The sequence below is a fragment of the Camelus bactrianus genome, chromosome 2, assembly GCF_048773025.1.
Source record: "Camelus bactrianus isolate YW-2024 breed Bactrian camel chromosome 2, ASM4877302v1, whole genome shotgun sequence".
NCBI classification, from domain to species: Eukaryota; Metazoa; Chordata; class Mammalia; order Artiodactyla; family Camelidae; genus Camelus; species Camelus bactrianus.
This window is the reverse complement of record NC_133540.1, coordinates 69,873,545-69,897,249: the sequence shown is the minus strand read 5'-3', so window position 1 is coordinate 69,897,249 and position 23,705 is coordinate 69,873,545. Positions and strand designations below refer to the sequence as shown.

Sequence of the window (23,705 nt, the reverse complement as noted above, 5' to 3'; positions counted from 1 at the left end):
AATTTTCCTGAGACAGTCTGCTTTTAAATTATGCCATGCATAATGGTATTGAAAATGAGAAACCAGCCCAAGAGGGTTATTACGGAAAGTGTAGAAGTAGTGTAGTTGTAGTACTGACTGTAGTCTGTAGCCAATGACAACACGATAGGGGTCTTTTTAGTGGCTCTGTGCAACTTGACCGTTTGGTATTAACTGATAACAGGTAATTGCTTAAGTGATTTTAAAGTTAAAAAAGGCAAACTAACATTGGATATTGCTTATTATATTTCAGTGAAAGAATCTGAAAGTGATCATACAAAGAAGGCAAAGTAAGTAGTCCATTTTTTGGTAAATTGAATGCTTTTTTTCATGAATGGTCGCAATTTGTTCTTTTCACCTTTTTGGTGTAATGGTATGGCATTTTGTCTTTGCAGCTGGAAACTAAGCTTAACTTTGGTGCCTTTTATGGGACTTATATGTACAACTTACAGATTTTTAAATTAGTAGATATTGTCTGGATTTTGTGTCTAAGGCTTATTTTTCTTTAGTACTGCAGTAAGTGGGCAGAAGGGTATATTTGGGGGTGCTTTGCTAACACTGCAGGTCTCTGTGAATGGGTTCGTGTGTTGTCTTGCAGTCTCCTTATTTGGGAATAAAAATTGAAGTTTCCATGAGGGTTCTGTAGATTAATTTCTGTATTTCTGAAAATGCTCTACCCTTAAAATCTTTGCTGTTAAAGCAGCTCTGTGAAATTCAGCTTTTATAAAGGCATGTTTTTTGCATGATGAACTAAGTGTAGAAACTTTTCCTTTCTCTTTCTTATGACTCTTCTATCACTTTCTTTTTCTTTCTTTCTTTTCTTTTTTTTTTTTTTTTTTTTTATTTCCACAGGGAAAAGATACCCCTTCACGTCTTTAGTCCCAAATACACAAAATTACGTGACTGGCACCATGAAGTTTCAGCACGTGCTCTTAACGTACAGTGATTTCTGAGCCTTGCTCCCCCAAGCAGTCAGCACATACCTTTCATTCACTTTTTTCTTTTCCTCCACCTTCATAGCAAAATCTGTATTAAGTTTGCTGTATGAAAGAAAAAGTAGAACCTTTTCTATACTTTCCTAACCATTTCCTGCTGTCATGAAAACAAAGAGGATGAACATGTTTTGTGCTAGTTAGTAGCTCAAAAATGTTAAACCAAGAGAGCAAATTAAGGAACTAGGTATGTTCAATGGATTTACATCTTTTTTATTGTTACTACGATAGTAACCTTGGAAAAGGAACTCTGTTTGTAAGTGGATTTTGGTTGGTTTTTTGAAACAGAGGTAGATGAGCAAATAATGTCCTTGTCTCTTTTGGAAAATACTTCCTTTATGTTACTTCATTTCCCAAGGTTACTTTTAAGTTCATTATTACGTAATGTTCAAAGTAGGTTGTCAACTGTTCTAAATAAACAAATATGAGGAGGCAAGATAAAATAGAAAGGACTTTATTAGAATGGAATTCATTATAGATTTGGGTATTTTTTTAAAGCAGACACTATTGAGAATGGCTATATGAGAGCAGGGAGCCTAGATTTGGCTCCTAAAAAAAGGAAAGAAGAGAATTCTGTCCCTACTGGCAATGGGGAATATCGTGTTCTTTTGGTTTGACTACTTTTAAAAATTCTATTTTCTACCAAAGGAAGTAGGTCTAAACTGGTGGATTTGTTTAGGGTATAGACAACTTCTAAGTATTAACTAGTAAGATATAGAAAAGATAGCTTTGCTTTGTTTCTAAATCAGAGGAAATGAACATAAAATAAATTGCAGTATGAATGATTCTTTATGCAACATCAGAGATATTTTACTTAGTGATATAAACTATTGTGCATTGCTGCTATTCCTGAGAAGCTCCATTTTAGGCAATACATGCAAGCTAAATATCTGAGCAGAATGCTTTCTGTCTTGTAATATAATGTATTATATATTAGATTAAATTCAATGATAAATGCATTTTGAAGTTTGGAAAAGTATTGTAATAAAGTTGCCTTTAACTTAGCTTTGTACTTGTTTTCTGTTTCCTTGAAGCTAGTAACAAGCTATCCAAGACTTTATAGTATCACTTGGATAAAATAAATGATTTTCTTGACATTTAATTTGGAAAACATTTTTAATTTTGTGAGGTTGCTAAAATGTGAGTGTGGAATATGACGAACATCCATATTCAGTTTTTTTCCTACCTTATTACATTATTTTACATGACGTTATATGTAACACATGAGATCAGTCAGACTAGAACACGACATAGAATTAGTCTTTGTGTGAAAATTATTGCTGAAGCATCTTTGCCTGCATTCAAGGTTCCATTTTTATTTTTCCAGGTTTTCTTCACTTTAATGTCACCGTAGAATAGGAAAACTGCCTGGTGATTTGGAGAAACTAACATTAATTGCAGTTAGTGAATACTGTTTAAAATTTGGCATGCCAAATGCATTTATAAAAGAATTCTAGGATTTAACTATGTTCATTTTTCTATGCTTAATACTATATTAAGATGTCTTTCTTTTAATTGCATCAGTTCTTCAGATACTGCTTACGATTTTATGACCCTTACATCAGTCTCAGTTTACAATTGTGTCTCCAGCCTCTGTAAGAAGATCTGCTTTCTTAGACCAGGTTTTCCAACACCTAATAATTCTTCACTGGTCTCAAAAGATGATGCTTGAAAAAAGACAGAATCAAATTCTCATGAAAATAAATGGTCTGGGTAGAGTAAACATCGTATTTACACCAAGAACCAAATTTCTAGAATAACTTCAGAGTTGAGAGAAAGAACTGCTAAGAGAGTTTTAGGTAAGTGAAGACAACGTATGTATGTAGAACTTTGTAAGTTGAAATAGGTGCAGTTGAAAATAAGAGTTTAATACCTTGCCTAATTAGAAGTGAAAATATTTAAAGTGTCTCATTGTCTCATCGAAAGTGTAGACTTAGATAAATGGTAAATGGAACGATCCATACTTGAGTACGAGGGTAAATGTTCAGCCAGGATTGCAAAGGACGTTCCGTTTAAACCTCCCTGTCAGAGGTGAAATTCCTCTGCTTTGTTAATCTCCTGGGACATCTTTATTCCAGGCTTAAATGCTAGCCAAAAACTGTAAAAGCTTCTTGCAGAAGTATTGTTGCAAGTCTGGTTACCTAATTTATAGATTGTTTTTGTTTGTCTCTCTTATACAGACTTTCTTTATCACAGACTTGTTTTTCACGTAAAATTGGAAAGTTACTCCTAAGAGTTTCCAACATTTTTTTCTTAATAATGTTTTACCAGCCAGAAGATAATGTCTCCCACACAATCTTTTTATTACCATGATAAACAATTATTTGTGGAACCAGAAACGTACTCATTTTGCACATGATTACGCCCTTAAGGAGGATACAGATAAAAAAATACCCTAGAGGGCTTGTTTAATAAAAACTGTGATGTTAGGAAAGAAAGTAACAGTCCCTTTTTTTATTCACATTTTTTTTTCCAGAAATACAGGGTGGATTGATTTCCCCAGACAAATAATTGTGCAATCGTTGTGTTGCTGATGGGTCTTTAAAATCATATAAATCATGAATATTCATTTTTGTCTGTATTCATTCTTTCGCATGACTAATTACCGAATGCTTAAATTCCAGGGACTGATCCGTGCTAGAGATTCAGAAGTGAATAGCAGTTGATATATAGACAAGATCATCTGAGATAACTCTGTTACCCAGATAATAAAATTAGTTAATACAAAGGAAATTTGGCCCAGGCAGGGTAGGCTTACTTAGATTTTGTGGACCTCTGAGGCGATGACCTCAGTGCCATCACCTGAGAGAGTAAACGGGGTCAACCATGTGATGACGTGGGGCAAGTGCTCAAGGCAGAGGAAACAAGGCTGGGAACCCTGAGGTGGAAAGGAGCCCAGCAGGTACACAGAACAGAAGGGACCGTGTGGCCAGAATGTGGTAGGTGAGGGGAAGCTCAATCCAAAGACAGAATACTTGTGCATTCAGGCAAATAACGTATGTTCCCCATACTGTCCACAGCATTTTAAATGGGAAGTTGTCTAATTATTATGTCTAACCACGTCCAAGTAAAATTAGAAAATGAAAAGCCAGAAAGTCTAATCAATTTGTTAAATAAAGTCTACCCACCGAGTTAGTGCGTGCCCTGGGCATAATGATCAGCTTAGTGCTTTTCTAGTTGAGACCCATGGAAGACCTAGAACAGGGGGGCATTAACATGGGATATGTTGGTAACATATTTGTAGGGAACAGAATGCCCCTTAAGCACGTGAAGTCACTCAAGCAAAACTTCCATGTGTAGAAATGGAACATATAATGCTCTGCTCATAATTTTGGGATGAACTTGACAATTTAGTCCTTTCTGTGAAAACCTGTCTTGGTTTTCACATATCACCTGAGCTGCAGACACCCCCTTCTCCAAGGCCACAGCCTTTGTGGCACCGTCCACGGGCGGTGAACTGATCTGGGAGGGCAGGGAAAGCCTGGCCCCTTCAGCACAGGTCAGGCCAACCTGGGCAGGCCATGCTGGCTCTGTGAGCTCCCACCTTGTACCTCAGTTGCCCCCATTCTCTTCAGTGTGATCCTTGTCTTCGCCTTCTCATCATTCTCTCTGTCCTGGACCTTCTCCTCCCTTCTCCTTACATTTTCAAACCAGATCTCAGATACCATTTAATGAAATCATTAAAGTGAAAGGATCAATTTAGGGCAACCTGAAACATGTATGGAAGTCAAAAGAAAGATACACTGACTCTTCCTTGCCTCCACTAAAGATGTCTATTTGTTGATTCCATCAGAAGCACCCTGGGAGGAATGAGGAGGTAAAGATGTTTCTGTTATAAATAACTTATTTCTTATCTTGGTGTTTATAGGATTTTGTGTTTTAGCCTTGAAATAAAGCAATTTTACTGGCCCCCCAAAAAATCAAATATTATCAGGGCTATATGAATGAGTCAATGAAGTAAGAGCTTCAAAACAGAAAATTAAGTTTAATTCTGAATAAATGTGATACGATCTCGTCACTGGAAAGCAGCACTTCATATACTATTATTATTTTGTATGTTATACTTTTCTATATGCAACTTTTTAGAAGCCTTTTGATCAGTCACTTAATGCGTTTTATTTAACACCTCCGCCGTTTCCTTCATATCCTAAAAGTTTTCTCTAGTTCTCTGCCAGGGAAGATGCTGCTTCTGAGTGGCCTTTGGGAATGTGTAGGGGGTGGTATAGATCTCACAAGGTCAGGAGGGTGCCACTCGGGGCCAAGGATACTCAGTGTCTTGTCCTGCTCGGAATTGTCCCACAGGATCAAGCGTCATCTGCCCAAAATGCCAGTGGTGCTTCCCTGAGAATGACTGGGCGGAGTACAAATGCTCCCTCCTCTGAGATTTTCTTGTTCCTCCTACAGCTTCAGCCACACAGTCTCACCCATGGTGTACCACCCCACCCTCCACAGTGGAAATAATCTCACTTCTGAAGTAACAACTGTGTCATTTTTATCACTCTTCGGCACCTCTTTTTCTAATATGTGTTATGGATATTTGTCTACATGTCCTAAATCTCCCAACTAGAGGATAAGCTTTTCAAACACAAGACTCAGAGTATAATACACATTGGGAGGTAAAGGCATTCTAGTGGTCATGGTATTTCTTCCTGGACATTTATACATAAGTGTGTATGTAAATATACATATTTAAGTATTTAAATACAGTTGCTCCTTGAACGACATGGGAGGTTAGAGGTGCCACCACCCTGTGCAGTCAGAAATCCACATCTAGCTTTACAGTCGGGCCTCCCTTTCTGGGGTTCTGCATTTGTGAATTCAACCACGTGCAGATCATGTAATACCGTAGTATGTATTTAGTGGGAAAAAATCCACGTATAAGTGGACCAGTGCAGTTCAAATCCACGTTGTTCAAGGGCCAACTGTATATAAATATACAGATTCAGTTAAAAGATTGTAAGCTTCATCTCTGGTGAACCGCTCCCCAAATTATAAATAAACTGTATTAGTCAGCTGAGGCTGCCGTAACAAGATGCCTAGACTTGGTGACTTAAACAACAGAAATTTATTTTCTCGCAGTTGTAGAAGCTGGAAGTCCAAGAGCAAGGTGCCAGCAGGGTAGGTTTTGGGTGAGGCCTCTCTGGCCTGCAGGTGGCCACTTTCTGGCTGGGCTGTGTCCTCATACAGCCTTTCCCTGTGGACTTGTGAAAAGGGAGAGCTCTGGTATCTATCCCTTCCTCTCCTTTAAGAACACCAGTCTTCTTGGATTAGGACTTCAGCCTTGTGACCTCATTTAACCTTAATTACCTCTCTAGAGGCCCTGTCTCAAAATACTGTCATATTAGGAGTTAGGGCTCCAACATCTGAGTTTGGTAGGGTGGGAGCACACAGTTCAGTCCATACCACACTCGTGCTGCCTTTCTGTACTAATGTTTATTTTGATAGATTAGCATTTAAGAAAAAGTTACTCTTAAATAGAATCACTGACTTGGACCCAGTTGGAAGTATTATTGTTACCTCTGTTGTGGTGCCTTCTTTTCTAATTTGCATGGCAGGTATTTATCCCTGGGTCCTCTGTCCCTAACTAGAGGATGAGCTCTTTGAACACAGGTTTTTGTCTTCTCCCCTCCCCTGGCCCCCAGATTTGGCTCTGATTAGCACTAACTAGTGGTATTAATTGTATGGAATTGCATACTGCTCCAGTTCCCTAATTGTTCAATTGTAGGGAAATTGTTTACAACATGGTATATGTAATTTTTAATTGAGTACAAAATTCAACATAAGGTTGAAATTTCATAAAAATGTCAAGGCATTAATATCCTCACTGAGGGTAAAGTGGAACCATCCCTAAACTGCTTGAGAAGAGAATTATAGTTGTGCTCTGGACAATCAAATTGGCAAAACTTGATACTTTTCCCGTTATATTATCTGTTAAATAGTCATTGGAGATACTTTTTTTTAATTAAATGAACATTTGTTCCTTTATCCATCGTCCTTTGTGTTTTTGGTCTATTTCAACATGAATAGCTCACTCACTCCTGTGAGGGACGATACCTGACTGATTTTAGAAATAGGCTGTCAAATGCTTAGTGCTCTGATTGCAAAAACCAACCAAAATTTTATCATTACTAAGGGAATGTTTTAAGTTAAGAGTCTAATTAGAACATTGATTAAAAAGAAGCAGCCACCATATTATTAGTTAGCTATTAATACTGAAACCTAATAATAATTTGTGGCCTACCAATATAGAGAGTTATGGGAGGCCATAGAAAATTTCATTTAAAGGTAATTCTTTTAAAAACTTTTATACCCAAAATACATCATTGTGTCAAGTACCACAATATTTTCAATTAAAGGGAGATTTTCTTAATCTCACTACTTTGTCAGTTTCTACTATATAGTAAGATATTTAATAGGTGATTTTAAATTTTTTATGGTTGTATAGGTCTGTATAAATAAGCATAAAGTAACATTTTAGTTTAGCAAAAAGATATTTAAAAGTACCATGATCAAAACATACTTTTGTAAGTCTTTTCTTTCTCTTGCTCAAGGAATGCTATGTTCTGATTTTTCACACATTATGGTTAGGAATTATAATATATGATCCCGTTTCCCAATTTTCAGAGACTTAAAATATACTCACCAAGGGAGAAATGACTGCCCCTCCCTTTAATTGAAAAACAGTTTAAACTCCAGTCGCCAGTTACATTACACAAAACTGAAGCAGTTATGGGGGGAAAATATCCTCTTCTAGGCTGTCCCATAGCACTAAATAATGTCCACATGATTTCCAGCTGAGGGCCATCAGAACAGATGTTAAGTCACTTCTTGAACAGAAACGTAGGACCTTTGTATATTCACTGAAAATTTAGAAAGCAGATAATACATAAGTATTTCCAAGCATGCTCTTTTTACAGCAAGTTTTCAAAATGTTTTAGCTCGTTCATAGACATTCACATGGTCCACATAAAACAGATTAATGAGTAGCAATGAGTTTGCTTTCCTGTGCGTGTCTTCATTATTGTTGTTTCACCGTATACTGGACTCTTGTTGCATCTCCGTATTAAGACACACGTCATTTAAGTTAATCTAAAACCATTCCTTATAAGCGATGCAAAGAGATCAGGGATCACTCCTAGGCTCATATTCTCACATGTTTTCATGAGGTAAGAATTAACAGTCAGATTTTCCCCAAAACACAGAACACCAGTGCTTTCACAGCATAGTCTAATTTTTAAAAAATAAAAACATTAACAGCTGGACAGAACCGTTTAGCCAATACTATCATATGGATTCCTGCAAAGCATTTTGCCAACCTGGAAAAAAGACCACAGATTCAAATAATGGGTATATAACCAAGCAGTAATTTTTTGTTTGTTGCAAAATATGGAATATTTGTAATTTATCTGCTTTCATTTTCTACTGGTGGATTATACTGTCCTATGCAAATACTGGTTTGGTGACTATAATATAAAGGCTGCCATCTATTGAACATAAGTAATTACTACACTTGAGTTCCTTGTGAGAAAAGTACTTATAAAGTTACTAAAGCAAGAAACATAGTTCCCGTCTACTCATTTTCACGCACAAATTGTTTGATTCTCTGTTTAATTATGGAAGTACTTGAGTACTTTTCCCAAATTAAGCTGAGAAGACTACCATATAAAAAGATTTTCTTCATAAAAATCAATATTCATAATAAACAAAAATTGACTAAGTTCTCTAGGCATTTTATCAGATGAACAATGTTTCTCTTAAGATACTGTTTGGATAAATTCTTTTCACTTCACCTTTAGAGAGGTAAATTTCACAAAATTATTTTATTGAACTCAACTAAAGAAAATAAAAGGAACTTCTTTTCTTGACTAAAGCTCAGTATTGAAGACACTTCCTGCAACTTTTTTTTTTTATTCTAAAGAAATTACAACTTAAAAAGATTAATTAGGGGTGTTGCTAATAGGCAGTCTTTTTTTTTTTTTAGCATTTTTTATTGATTTATAATCATTTTACAATGTTGTGTCAAATTCCAGTGTTCAGCACAATTTTTCAGTCATTCATGGACATATACACACTCATTGTCACATTTTTTTCTCTGTGAGTTATCATAACTTTTTGTGTATATATCCCTGTGCTATACAGTGTAATCTTGTTTATCTACTCTACAATTTTGAAATCCCAGTCTATCCCTTCCCACCCTCCACCCCCCTGGTAACCACAAGTCTGTATTCTCTGTCTGTGAGTCTATTTCTGTCCTGTATTTACGCTTTGTTTTTGTTTGTTTGTTTGTTTTTGTTTTTGTTTTTTAGATTCCACATATCAGCGATCTCATATGGTATTTTTCTTTCTCTTTCTGGCTTACTTCACTTAGAATGACATTCTCCAGGAGCATCCATGTTGCTGCAAATGGCATTATGTTGTCGGTTTTTATGGCTGAGTAGTATTCCATTTTATAAATATACCACATCTTCTTTATCCAGTCACCTGTTGATGGACATTTAGGCTGTTTCCATGTTTTGGCTATTGTAAGTGCTGCTATGAACATTGGGGTGCAGGTGTCATCCTGAAGTAGGGTTCCTTCTGGATACAAGCCCAGGAGTGGGATTCCTGGGTTATATGGTAAGTCTATTCCTAGTCTTTTGAGGAATCTTCACACTGTTTTCCATAGTGGCTGCACCAAACTGCATTGCCACCAGCAGTGTAGGAGGGTTCCCCTTTCTCCACAGCCTCTCCAGCATTTGTCATTTGTAGATTTTTGAATGACGGCCATTCTGACTGGTGTGAGGTGATACCTCATTGTAGTTTTGATTTGCATTTCTCTGATAATTAGTGATATTGAGCATTTTTTCATGTGCTTTTTGATCATTTGTATGTCTTCCTTGGAGAATTGCTTGTTTAGGTCTTCTGCCCATTTTTGGATTGGGTTTATTTTTTTCTTATTGAGTCGTATGAGCTGCTTATATATTCTGGAGATCAAGCCTTTGTCGGTTTTACTTGCAAAAATTTTCTCCCATTCCATAGGTTTTCTTCTTTTACTTCTGGTTTCCTTTGCTGTGCAGAAGCTTGTAAGTTTCATTAGGTCCCATTTGTTTATTCTTGCTTTTATTTCTTCTAGGAGAAAATTTTTTAAATGTATGTCAGATAATGTTTTGCCTATGTTTTCCTCTAGGAGGTTTATTGTATCTTGTCTTATATTTAAGTCTTTAATCCATTTTGAGTTGATTTTTGTATATGGTGTAAGGGAGTGTTCTAGCTTCATTGTTTGCTAATAGGCAGTCTTCACCATGATGGTGGCTTAATTTTCTAGCTTTTGCCACTATTCAGTTTTACATATTTCAGTCACATTGAAAGTTTCAGAAGCCCAGGTTTTTCTACCTTTATGTAAAGATTTTTATTATGATGGTATGGTTTTATAAAAGAACACTGCAACCGTATACTATATAATATAAAACATGACAGGTATGGATATTTAGACGTCTTAATTTTCTTCTTAGTCAAATTAAAGAACTCTATTTTCAAATTACATTGATCATAAAAGCAGTCTCAGCACTCAATAGGTGTTCATCTCCCAGATGCATCTAATTAATTACTTCTGAAGAATAGGTATTAATTTCTAGTAACAGAAGAATGTGTTAAAGCTAGGATGACAGCTCAGCAGTATTTGAGCTAGTGGTACATGTGTGTTTTATCTTTTCACATACTTTATTTGTACCAATATCCTAGTAATTCATAGGTAGGAAAAAATGTTTGAGGATAAATTTCTGAGATATTTTAATGGCTTAGGGCAGTTGTATATCACTGTTTACATAATGGCGAATTTGAGGTTTTAACACAAAGAAGCAAGACTTCTAAACAAACTTGATGGGCTCAGACTTATCCTTAACTTACAGTAATGGAATCAAATATCTCTTGTCAAAATCAACAGATCTCTTAGCAATGATATTAGGAGGGATATTAAAGCAGTACCATGTGCGTGTTAGGTAAATGTATATACACGCAAATACAGAAATCATTTCACTGTGAAAAATAAAACAACCAGACAACATTAATTCAAGAGATGAAAAAGTAAAAAAGGGGAGTATTATCAGGAATTCTTATTAAAATAATAAATGCTGGTTGTTGAAAAATATAAAAAAAGCAAACAAAAGTTACTCAAACCTGGAGGTAAATGCCGAAAAGGTTTTGGTTTATTTACATTCTGGAAGAAATTGAAGCCTCAGGTAGAAAGTTGTTCTAAATGAGCTCTCTGTAGTCTCTTTTTCTTGATGATTTATAGCCTGAGTATTTAGAGAACTTAACAGATGAGATTTGCCAAGTAACACAGTTTTCATTTTTTTTGATCTTGGTGAATGAAAAATAAAGTAGAAGACTAGGGACAGGTAAATAAATAATAAATGGGGACAAGTGCTGATTTTCAAAACAGAAAAAGGTCAACTTCCAAATTATAAACTAATTTGAGCTTGAGCTCACCTGAAAAAAAAGTCTGGTTCATTATGAAGTATTTAATTAATTAATTGTTATTGAAGTATATTTGATTACAACATTGTGTTTCTGGTGTACAGCATAGTGATTCATATGTATATACACATACGTATGTATATTTATATATTCTTTTTCATAATAGGTTATTACTAGAAGGAGTTATTAAAAGCCAGTTAGTGAGCATTGAGAAAAGGAAGGCAGAATTGCCAAGACCCAGAATTAAGTTTTCAAGAAACCAGTCACACCTAACTTAACACATTTTGGATAGACTGGGGGAAATGTTAATTTTAACAAGTCATCAAAGAAAGGCTCTTAAGATCCCTTTGAATTTAAAAATAAAATGAGGCCAATGATTCATAACAGGTTGAAGGAGTTTAACCAATGAATATTATTTGAAGATCAGTCAGTGACTTAGATGAGGCCCTCTACAGCTTGCTACCTAAATTTATGGGTGACATGAGGCAGTGAGGGATAGCATTCATCTGTCATAAAAAGATCCTCCTTCAAAAATATATCACAAGTGTAGGCAAATGGACCAAATCTAGCTTTTTTTTTTTTTTTAAAGAAAGAAAGAAATGTAGTATGGTTATGTGTAATTTGGATCAAATCATTTGCTCTTCTGGGACATATTTGGGGTAAAGGGGTGGGATAAGGTTAGCAAAAACAAATATTTGAAACACTAGGGATTTTAGAAGAAAATGAGCCTAATACAAGTGTGTCATGTCATTTGACTTCTAGAATTATAAGGCAAGTTAATAGTTCTATTCTGTGCTAGTAAACTCTCATGTGGCATATTATGTTTAATCTTTGGCATTAATCTCCAACAATTATATAGATAATCCCAAGAAAATCAACTGAAAAATCATGAGATATTTAAGCTTTCTTTGGGTCAGAGGCAGTTATATAATTCTTTTTAGCTGATAGCGTGAGCTAGTTCCTTGACCAAGATCCACAACTATGTCTTCTCCCACAAAGATTCTCCCTTAGTTTCGGGCCTCATAGATGAGCAGTGGTCTCTGCTCATGTTTATTACATATTGTGTATAATAAATAAACCAAACAATGTTTATGAAGTACTTACGTGTGCCACTCAGTGTTCTAGGTGGGTGCTTGGTTTGTGGCAGAGGCAAAGTGCTGTCATGCACTTACGGTCTAGTCGGAGCAGATGTGCAAATAGTATAGTTTTATATTACAGTGTATTCTATAAAGAAATAATATGGGGCAATAGGACTAGTGTAAGGAGGGAAGGGAGGAGTAAAGTCATTAGACAGTAGTTAGGGGAAAAGAAGATTTGAGCTGAAACAGGAATAATTCAAAGGAGATATTAACCATGCAGATGTGTAGGAGTTACCCTCTCCAGGCTGTGGGAATAGCAAGTGCAAAGGCCCTGAGAGAGGAATCAGCTTGGTGTGTTAAAGGAATGGAAAGAAGGCCACTATGACTGGAGCAGAGTAAATAAAGGAGAGAGTGGTAAGTGATTGAGTGAAGAAGTTGTCAAGGGCAAGACCATTTATTGCCTTGTAGGTCATGTTAAAGGATTTAGATTCTTATTTCAATTAAATAGGAAGCCAAATAAAGGATTTTAATCATGTGAGTAACATCTGATGTATGTTTTTAAAAGATCACTCTGAGTACCATGGAAACTTGATTGTAAGGGAAAAATAATGAAAGCAGGAGACTATGTTTATTTCCCTAGTTCAGGCAAGAGATGGTAGCTGTTTAGGCCATGAAGGTCCTAATAGAGATGTAGATGATTGGACGGGTTTATGTTTTAGAGGAAGAACTGACAGGCGTGTGGAAATATTGATGGGGGAAGAGGAGCAGTGTGATGGATAATGGAAAATTGCTGAGTCTGTGAATTTGATAAGAATTAATTCAGTTGTAAGAGTCAGTGAAATTGATGACTCAGTTCAGTACAGTAGAAAAGCTATTCAAATCAAGAGGAAGAGGAGTGGTTGAGTTAGGAAAAAAGGTGCTTAAAATCCAGATTTTAGGCATGTTATACTTGTTGATGAAAAAGTAAAGGTTGTGAATTCTGGAGTGCATGGCTGGGGTCTTCCAGGCCTAACACTTAATTGGTTGTAGAGGGATTACCACTGAAGTGAAGAAGTCAGAGAATTTAGCAGTCTCCTCTTTCAGTGATTCAGCATGATAACACTGAGGTCATCAAGAAGTATTATTGGAATGGGGTAAGGAGGAGCCAGTGAGCGGGGGGCTAAAGCAATAGTGTGAGGTGGGGGCAAGACAGTGAGTGGACAGACAGCCAGTGCTACAGGCTGATGACTTGGGCCTCAAAGGACTTGGCATTTTGGAGGATCGAAGATGACTGCTGATGTTAGGAACAGAAATGAGGACACCTGCTCCATCTCCAGCTTTATAAGCATGCGATATGAGAGAATGGGGACCCCTGTTTGAAAGGACTACAAGGGAGGTGTAGAATGATAGAGAGTCTGTGAGGGCTGAGAGGGGCAGGAAGTGGATCCCATTAGGAGATACATAGAACGGTGAAGGAGGAAGAGCTTGGGAGATGATGGATGACTGAGGGGTTTGTACTTCTGGTTGTGGCAGGTAAACAGGGATGGAAAGTCTGATGGGACAGGTCCTCATGGTCTGTTAGTCTGTTAGAGGACAGTGGACCCTGGAGTGTAAGCTCCATGAGAGCAGGACATTAAAGTGGGCATTATGCCTGGCGTCAAGGGGGAATTCAAATGATATTTTGTAGTTGTTGAATGAATGAGGGGATGCAATGAGTGGCTGTGTGGGAGTGCTCAGGATGCATGACCCAGAATCTTTAGCCAGGGAACATGTGGCCCTTGGCTTCTGTCCTCTCATGCTGGAAGGCCACTCTGGCTGGAGCCGGGGGCACCGTGGTGGCTTTTTCAAGATACCTGACTTCTCCCAGGACTCACAGTGGGTGGCTGTTGAACGGGAGGTATTCACACAGATTCATTTGTATTTTGAAATAGGTAATGGATTGACTCAACACTGCTTATTGATTAATATATCCTTTTAATCTGAATTTTAAAAAAATCAGTCATTAATTCTTTTTATATTAGGATTACATTAATATTTACAAAATGGCAGATTTTTTTCCCCCTGTATAAGAAACTCTCCCTAACTAGTAGAAATTGTTGAAATCATTGAGAGGAATGATCCAGTGATGAAACTGATGATGCAAAATGAGAGCAGCTAAGGTTAGTGGTAAGTACCCTGCTGTGACTGAGGGAGTCAGACTTTTATCAGGGGATTGTTACAAATGATTTTTAAGTTGGTGTCATATCTTAAAATCTTTATATTATATTGGTATTTTTTATAGACACAGCATAAAAATATGCTCATTCTTTACCTATGTTTTCTTTGGACCTCATACTACATTTTCTCTACAGAGAGCAAGGAATAGTATAGATAACTAGAGAGTTCACATAATAATAATACTGGACATTTAATAATGGCAAAATCCATTAGGGAAAGGCAAGAAGAGCAGGGAAAGGCAAGAAGAGCAGAGAAAGGCATAAAGTTAAGGCAGAGTTTGTAAGGTGCTGAAGAAAACGGGATATAATGACAAAGAACAAATTCTTCCCTCAGTGCAAACAAGTTCCAGTTCCTTCAGAGGCCTGCTTATATGTTTCCCTCTTTCCCTTGCTTCAGTAAATCGGAACGCTCCAAGAAAAATAATTTCTTTGAGTTAGTCCTTTTTCCTCGCTCTCACGAAAAATAAACCTCATTTTGGGTGGTATTATAATATATTTCATCATCTTCTTTTCTCCTCTGACAGTCAGTCCCCTCTGCCCCTCCACGTGCAAATCAAGGATGCCCCTACTTGCTGATTTTGAAATTCTCTTCAAGATGCCATTTATAATAAATGGAGAATTAGCTGACTTAAATAATGCTTTTAGATTGCTACAGGAGCAAAGGCTGTTGAAATTAATTAATAAACTTAACTTGTGATTAAGACTGTCAGACATTTCCAGCTGAGGTTTAGTTGATTTAATTTTCCAGAAGGGGGATCACAGTTACAAGTGAACACACTCACCAAATTTATTGTCAGGAAGCCAGCAAAAGATACCCATTTTTCCTGTCAGCAAGCAGTTTCCTTGACTAAAATAAATGGCTTTGCTGTGCCAGTGAACCTCAGAAGTGCACAGTGCAGCTGTGGTCCAGGTATATTCCATTCTCTGCTTACGATTGTTTGTGAGTGTTTGCTTTGTGGAAGATTGAAAATACCAAGGACAATTTATTGTCATTTTCCTCCTTTACCTGTTATAAAATACATATTTTAAGGTTTCTGAATCTCTTCTTTTACTAAAAACTTGCCATGTGGTGTTACAATAAGTCATTCTGTTTGATTATTTTGTGATATTTATTTAGAGAGTGAGGAGACACTGAAATTTGTAGCTGGAGACAAAGTTTTCATACTGCAAAATAATTTTATGCATTCCTTTTCAAGGTTAGCCTTTGTGAAGAGTTTATTCTTGTATAGTTTGCATGTCATTCCACCAAAATATGGATGAGCCAAATTAACATTTGAAATTTTATTACTAATGGTGTGCTTTAACATCCTGCAGCCAGAAATGGCCAGTGAAATAGTACGAAACACAGGCAGGTGTATAGGGTCAGGGCACCAAAGATGGAAGAAAAGGAGTTGTCAGTTGAGTCCTATGCCGAGACTAAAATTAGCAGTGCGCTCAAAAGACGGAACATATGATTCCACCTAAGTGAGGTATCTACAGTGGTCAAATTCATGGAAAATAGAATGGTGGTTAGCAGGGGCTGGGGGAGGGAGGAGAGGGGAGTTGTTATTTACTGGGTGTAGCGTTTCGGATTTGCAAGATGCAAGAGTTCTGGAGATCTTTTTCACAGCAGTGACTGTGTCACTCTACTGAACTGGCCACTTAAAAATGGTTACAATGGTAAATTTTATGTTGTGTTTTTTACCACCATAAAAAGAAAATGAGGAATGCAAATTGTCAATCGGATTTAGCCACAGAGAGGTCATTTGTGGCCTCGGCAGGAAGATGGTTTTGTAGAGGTTGGGGAATGAGCCCCACTCGCGGTGGTGGAAGAGGAGCAGGCAGGTGAGGAAGTGGAGACTTCGGGAGTAAAGTGTTATTTCCCAGAGTTTAGCTATTAAGGTGAGTGGGAAAGCAGAAGGCGAAGGCACTTTGTTGTTGTCGTCGTCGTTTTAAGAGAAACAGTAGCATTTTTGAATGGGGATGCAAAGCCTGCAGTGGAGAAGGAGAAATGGAAAATGCAGGAGAAATAGAGGGGGACTAATTGAGGCTCCTGAGCAAAAGGGAGGAGCTGGAGTACACATGGTAAGGATGTTGCTGTTTGAGTTGTCAGGACTGGGATTTAGAAGGAGAGTTCCTCTTACCAGTCCAGTGGGATGGTCAGGTTGGTACAGTAATAAGATGGGCAGATTGCTAACACACGTCCCCAGTGCAGAGATTATGCAAAGAAAGGCACAGTTACCCGGAGAGATAATGCACAGATAGCTGTTTGTTCATTTTTCCTGAGAAAAACAGGCCAAAAGGATGCAAGGCCAGCTCTCCAGACATATCTGGGAAGGAGAAAGTCTTCATACCTCTCACTGGTGAGAAAAAAAAAAAAAACTCACTTAAGTAACAGACAAAGCAGAAAGTCTGGCTGCTTCTGAGGTGCTGTTAATCAGAGCTTCCTCCAACCCTGAAAGGAATAAATATTAGGGAATGACAGGATGAGAATAGATACTGATGTCTGTTCCATATTCAATGAGATAGTTTAAGATTAAGATTTTCTTCAAGTCTAGTATATTTAGAGTTTGGCCAAGCAAAGGAATAAGTAATCAGTGTGTGTAATACATGGGAAGCCTCCCAAGTACATTGTTGGAAACTTGGAAATCTGGCTTTAAAAGGTATTTCATGAGTTATATGAATGTATTGTCAAGCGGCATTCATTTTTCTAATCAGCCTAGCTCATGGAGGTGTTGGAAATCTCAACCTCTCCAACTCTTGTATCTTACCTGTCCTCATATATTAAGATATAGGCATTAATAATTCTTTATAACTGTATTTTATTTTTTCTAGAACATTGATCATTTATATTTTAAAGGATATTTTAAAAGATATTTTTGGAGTTTTAGTCATTTCTTTGAGGTTGATCATGTGTCAGTTCTTAAAACAGTAATACCAGTCTCACTTGACTTGGGAAATGGTCTTTAGAAAGTAGAAATATGTTCTGAGAAATGTATCTATATTGTGAGTGAGTTCTGTATTTGAGAACAATACATTTCTTTCATGCATTTATCCATCAAATACTTATTTTTTGTTTACTGTATGTTAAGCACTTTGTTACACTTCATTTATACCGGTAAACATAGCAGTCCCTAACCTCAGGGAGCTTCTGATTGGCAAAGGAGTCCAGATTTAAACCAATAACTACACAAACTGTATAATTATAGTAAGACCAAATTCTGTGAAGAAGAAGTACAGGGTGTTACGAAAGCATATGACATGGGCAACCTTTAGGGGATTTGGGAAACCAGGGAGGCCTCCCTGAGGAGGTGACATTTAAACTAAGGCCAGAAGGATACTTAAGAATTAGTGTAGTGAAGGTGTGGCAGAGTGGTGGGTATAGAAAGTGAGAATGAAGAGACTACACAGAGGCCTTGAGGTGGGAAGAAGCTTGGCCTGTTTAAGAGGAGATGGAAGACCAGTTGGGACTATAGCAAGCCAGACAGAAGACTCCATCAGGTGAGGCTAGCAATAGGTAGCCCATGATCACAGCTGTCCTTAGAGCAGTGCTGAAAGCATCTAAACAACAGACAGGTTCAGATTTGTGTTTTTAAAGGTTCACTCTAGTAGCTGCTTGGAGATCTTATTCTCTGGAACAGGGGTCAGCCAACCTTTATTGTAAAAAGCCAGATAGTAACTAGATTTTGTGAGTCATATGGTCTGTTGCAACTACTCAGTTCTTTGTTTTGTGAAAGTGGCCACAGACATACGTAAGTGGAACCTGGCTATGTTCAGTAAAACTTTATTTATGGATGCTGCAATTTCAATTTCATATAGTTTATATGTGTCATGAAATCTTCTTTTCATTTTTTGAAAACAATTTACAAATATAAAAACCATTCTTAGTTTCCAGGCCATAAAAAGATGGGAGACAGGTTGAACTTGACCTGAGAGCCATGGTTTGCTGAGCCCTGTTATAGGACTTAATGTTTCTTATTCTTTTAACTTTTTCTGCTCTACCTCTTAAAGGATGTTTTGGTTCTACCATGACATTTTTCTTAAGTTGTCTACCTTTTTTTTTTTTCAACACTCTGGTAGAGGTATGGCCAATGTTAAAGAAAAAGTGGGAATATAACCTCTTCTTTTCTGTTTCTTTATCTTAGTGTTAATTTTTCCACTTGAAAATCAGTATAATGACTGACCCATTCTATCTTTATCTACAGGCTTTTTAAAAAATGGGTAATTTTATACTTTCCCTATTTATTTTTTTCTTCCCAAAGTGTTATACTTGGTGCTTTCTTCTTTCAAACCTCACCCTGAATTTTTCATCCTTTCTTTATCTGGTAATACTTCTTCTAAAGTAAAATCCTGGCATTCAAAATTAAATATGGTAAAGACATCAGAAGGAAAAAATGAAAAATATTCAAACAACACAGTTGCATGCAAACATTTGTTGTGTGACTGGGTGAAATACTTTGTTTTACATCAAGATAAACAACATCCATATAATCTCAGATCTGCAAACACACCATTCTGACTTGAAAGGAGATCCCTAGTTGCTTTCATGTGGTCCACTGCTCAGCCCCACAAGATGTTAGAAAGCATTATGTAATGGAACTCGTACAGACAGACTTGGTTCAAATTCCACCTGACCCTTTAGGTATATGATATTGGGCAACTTGATTTCTTTGAGCTTGAGTTTTCTTGAAGCATGCAAAATACATAGGAAATTCCCATCCACCCTTCTTCCTCTGTGAGCATATCTGTTATCACATGGAAGTCACCATGTTAAAAAAATTGGGGGGTAGAACAGCCTATGTTTGGTGGTGGTGAGGGTGATGGTGTTGGTTTTAACTTTATGTAGATATGAAGCTTAAAAAAAAAAAAAAGAAACCTAACAGTATTCCAAAATGGAACCAGTGTACTTTTAAGGTAGTATAAATGATAAATGTCTGTGCTTTTCATTAATATTTCCTTTGCCTTGTTTATTTTACTTCTGAAAACTCAGGTTTGACAGTTCTCTGGAAGACCTACCTAAGAGTGGACCTCACCCACCTGCAACTCCTCAGGTTTCACATATTGGTAGCCACGTAGCTACACTTTCTAAAGTAACCACATATTCTAGGTAGAGTTTTCTTCCTCTTGGTATGTCTAAATTTTAATGCTGGCAGTGAAACTAAATACTAAAACTGTTTGACTAAAAAGGAAAGAGTGATCATAGATTACAGAACTGACATCACTAATATATAGACAAGAAAGCTTGGCACTCAGCCTTGGAACACTGCTTTCTACTGCTTTTATATTTTTTACTTTTTGTTTAGATTCTAAGTTCTCATTTAGAGTCAGGAAATCTGTTTCTTTTATTTATTCTCTGTGATTTGGAAAGTCAACTTTCCTGAGCTTGTTAGAAGTCTACCTTACTGAATTAGAGCATTTACCTCTAAAAAAGGAGCAATAGAGATTGTATGTTCCAGGTGCGCAGACATAGTCTAAAGGTACTCAGGTTAATTCTTGTAAGATTTTACTAGACCCTGCTGACACCCAGTCCTTTTATATTATTGTGATACAATGTGATGAAACAAATTCATCACACTTTCCTTTTCTTCTGGCAGGAGAAGGATAATTTAGCTGATTTTTTTTTTTTTAGCTGACCTGCTTATAGACTGATGTGTCTCATTATTATGCACCATTACTCCCCTCAAGTAGTAGCTGTTACCTCAGAGATGGAGAGTAATTGAGAAACTCAAAGTTGAATCACTTGATAACTTTATTCTGCTTTACATGACACTCATTCCCCTGCTCTGCCACTGATAGCATCTTTCTTTTCTCTTTGTCAGCCTCATTCTTTATTTTCTAGCCATTCACAGCAGGTGACATAACCTTCCTTTTTTTCTCTGCTTATGGGAATTCACACTTCATGTTTGGATTTATTTTCTACTTAGTTGTTGACAAATCAATCTTCAAATGAATGTTGTTATGTGACACTGATTCAAGTAGGACTAGAGACAGTGAACTTAAATACATTAAAAAATGTTTGTATGTTCATAAAATCAGTTTTATGGAGGATTATACATCATTAGACTTAGCAAAAAGTTATACTTAAAGTTTAACAATTCTATGTGTGTGTGTATATATATTTAATGGCTTGCCACTGGTTTTTTTTTTTAATGTCTTCTAATGGTTTGTAAAACTGTAGCCAGTGGAACTAGGAATCATGGATTATCAAATTCTTCTAAAATGTAGAAGAGACGTGTGTCAACCCTCACAGTTTTAGACATCTGAGCTCTCGTTAGCTGGGGTTGAATTTGATGCATAATTACTTTGTGCTAGAGGTGGCTGTTGTCAACAGATTCTGGAGAAAGTAATCAGAGTTTAGTGGGAATATTCACTAAGAACTTGTGCTCATAAATGAAGAAAAGAGACACAGGTTTCACCTTGTGCATTTTAGACCTCCGTTTTACTTAATAAAAAAGAAATGCTCAATTCCAATTTGATAACCAAATTTGAAAAGTCATAAAGTCCTAATGATGAAATGTTAATTCCTGTCCAAATGTTTGACCTTTTCTAAAAGACCAAAGGAAAAGAATTATTATTTTAAATAATAAGAATTCTGAAGGTAAAATTTAGTACCAGCATTTTTGAATCTTTACAGAGCTAACTGAAAACAGAAATACAGAACATGAGCAGAGAAGGTGATGTTGAAGTCATATTCACTGTAACTGCTGTTAATATTTTACACAGACGCCTGCCCCCCCAAATAGCTTTACTCTCAATATTTTAAAGTTATTTCTTGTCTGTATTAATACGTATTGCTGCTTCTGAATAGGCAGCTGGTTGTATCTGCTTCTCCTGAAAACACGAGTCTCATTAAAATGTCAGGTCCTGGGTGTATATCATCTCTACAGTAAAACTCCTAATGTAGAGACTTTTTGGAAAAATTGACATAACCTTCCTTCTTTCTCTGCTTATGGGAATTCACACTTCACGTTTGGATTTATTTTCTACTTAGTTGTTGACGAATCAATCTTCAAATGAATGTTATTACATGATACTGATTCAAGTAGGACTAGAGACAGAGAACTTAAATACATTAAGAAATGTTTCTGTGTTCATAAAATCAGTTTTATGGAGGATTACACATCAGATTTTAATTTCCGAGAGAAATCACAGTGACAGGAAATAAAGGACCAGAACTCCTTTTACACGTGTGACGCGTAGGAAGGTTGCTTTCTTACCTGTATTGTGCTACCTCTTCTCACTTTCCTTTTTGTTCCTCTCCTGTTTTTCTCTACTGATCAATTTAAGCAGCTCCACAAGAAAGGTGGCGTCAAGTTCTTTGGAAGGTTTTCGAAACTTGTCTGCCTTGCCTTCTCCTGCCAGATACAGTGCTGCCGTTCTGAGCAGCGCGGCCGCCACTGTGTCTGCTGTTCTCGCTGCAAAAACCAGGTAGAACTACGTGTACAATGTGCGTCTGCCGTGAATCCAGTGCTTTCCACTGTCTTACAGCTCACCTCCAAGAAAACGTGCCCATTTCAAAGGGTCACAGCGCTATTACAATATCTTAATTGTACGGGGATATGTTATCTAGGCTGTGAATATATCCTATGATATTTATTACTGATTTTTCTTTAAATCGTTCTTTTTATCTCTTTCCATTGCTACCATTTATCTGTGATACTTCTCAGTTGCATGGATTATTGCATGTTGTGTGCCTATCGACTTTTGGGTTTTTATCATTTTTAATTTTTATATCTGGAACAGAATCAAGCATAAATAGGTATTTTAAGTTTCTGTTGGTTTTATCAGCTCCCACAAACTGGTTGTGTTTGAGGGTGATCTAGAGTGGGTGATCTAACACTCCTTCCTCCCATAAAAAGAATACAGCCTTTTTATTGTTACGGGTTTTGTTTTTACATAATTTGTAGTAGTCTTTATCGCTTTAAATGCTTTCCAAAAGATTGCCCTGATCAATTTTGGTGAAAATTTAATCAATTATATATGTGTTTTTTAATACATGTTTAAATCTCTGGGTTTTTTCTTTTTTTTTTTTTTGATGGAGGTACTGGGGATTGAACCTAGGACCTCCTGCATGCTAAGCATGCACTCTACCACTGTTCTATAACCACCCTCAATTCTATATTAATGAGTAAAATAGTATAACAGACTCTTCTTTTCATCCTTTCTACTGCTTTGTTCTCTGTCTCTGTCCCTCTCTATATCTCTCGAGATGTTTCAAATCACAAGCTATAAAAATTACGTACTTTCTGCTATTGGTAGTGTGATTTTTCAACCTAAAACTCTTTCTAAACGCTCACCAGGCTCTCCAGTCCTGAAAAATATCACTCACTCCTGGATGCACTTTGCATCAGTCCTGTTTCCAAGCCTTTAGCTTTTTCGTATCTCCAGCCCTCGAGGAAATCAGCTGGTTCTGTCCATGTTAAGAAGACCAGGTACTGGGGGAGCAGACATCACAGGGGTGGTTTGCTATGAAAGGTCTAACACTGACACCACCGTATTAACAGCCGAGATAAGAAAATTCTAGAGCTGATTTGTGTCCAGTTTAAATTAACTGTAATTCCAATGCAATGATAACGTACAAGCATGTTATTTTGTATGATTATTAACGTGCCTTTTAATCCTTTGTGACATCTTTTATTAGCACACTTGATGTTTGGTTTGAAATTATGAGTAATTGTGCAAGTATTTGAGTTCCAATAGAACCCTGTTTTTAAATCGCATGGATGGAGCCATACGAGAATGCTTAAATGTTTAATAAAACATACCTTTATACTTTTTGAAAAAGATGAACAAGAATAATGAGATAATTGGTTTTGATTGGCTACTATCTTATAGTTCTGAAATATGAAGGTTTTACTTGGGCAAACAACTTAATTTTCACCATATCTGGGAAATACTAGAACACAAAAAATGATTTTTCTCCTAAACTGAACAATTACGCCAGAATTATTAGGTATAATGTAAAAATGAAAATATCTCAAGTGCTT

General features: G+C 36.7%; 1 protein-coding gene across 13 annotated transcripts in view; it reads left to right on the top strand.

Moving 5' to 3' along the window:
- The window catches only part of PDLIM5 (PDZ and LIM domain 5), a 185,413-nt gene that overhangs the window by 112,330 nt on the left and 49,378 nt on the right, over positions 1-23,705 (top strand). For 6 of the 13 annotated variants that reach the window (XM_074343691.1, XM_074343686.1, XM_074343679.1 and 3 more), the window contains 4 exons: positions 272-308; positions 19,709-19,825; positions 22,006-22,146; positions 23,019-23,150. In XM_074343691.1, coding sequence (XP_074199792.1) covers positions 272-308; positions 19,709-19,825; positions 22,006-22,146; positions 23,019-23,150 — 427 coding nt within the window. Of the gene's footprint in view, positions 1-271; positions 309-870; positions 2,015-19,708; positions 19,826-22,005; positions 22,147-23,018; positions 23,151-23,705 lie in introns of those variants that run through there. The other 7 variants (XM_074343728.1, XM_074343720.1, XM_074343710.1 and 4 more) reach the window with 3 other exon arrangements.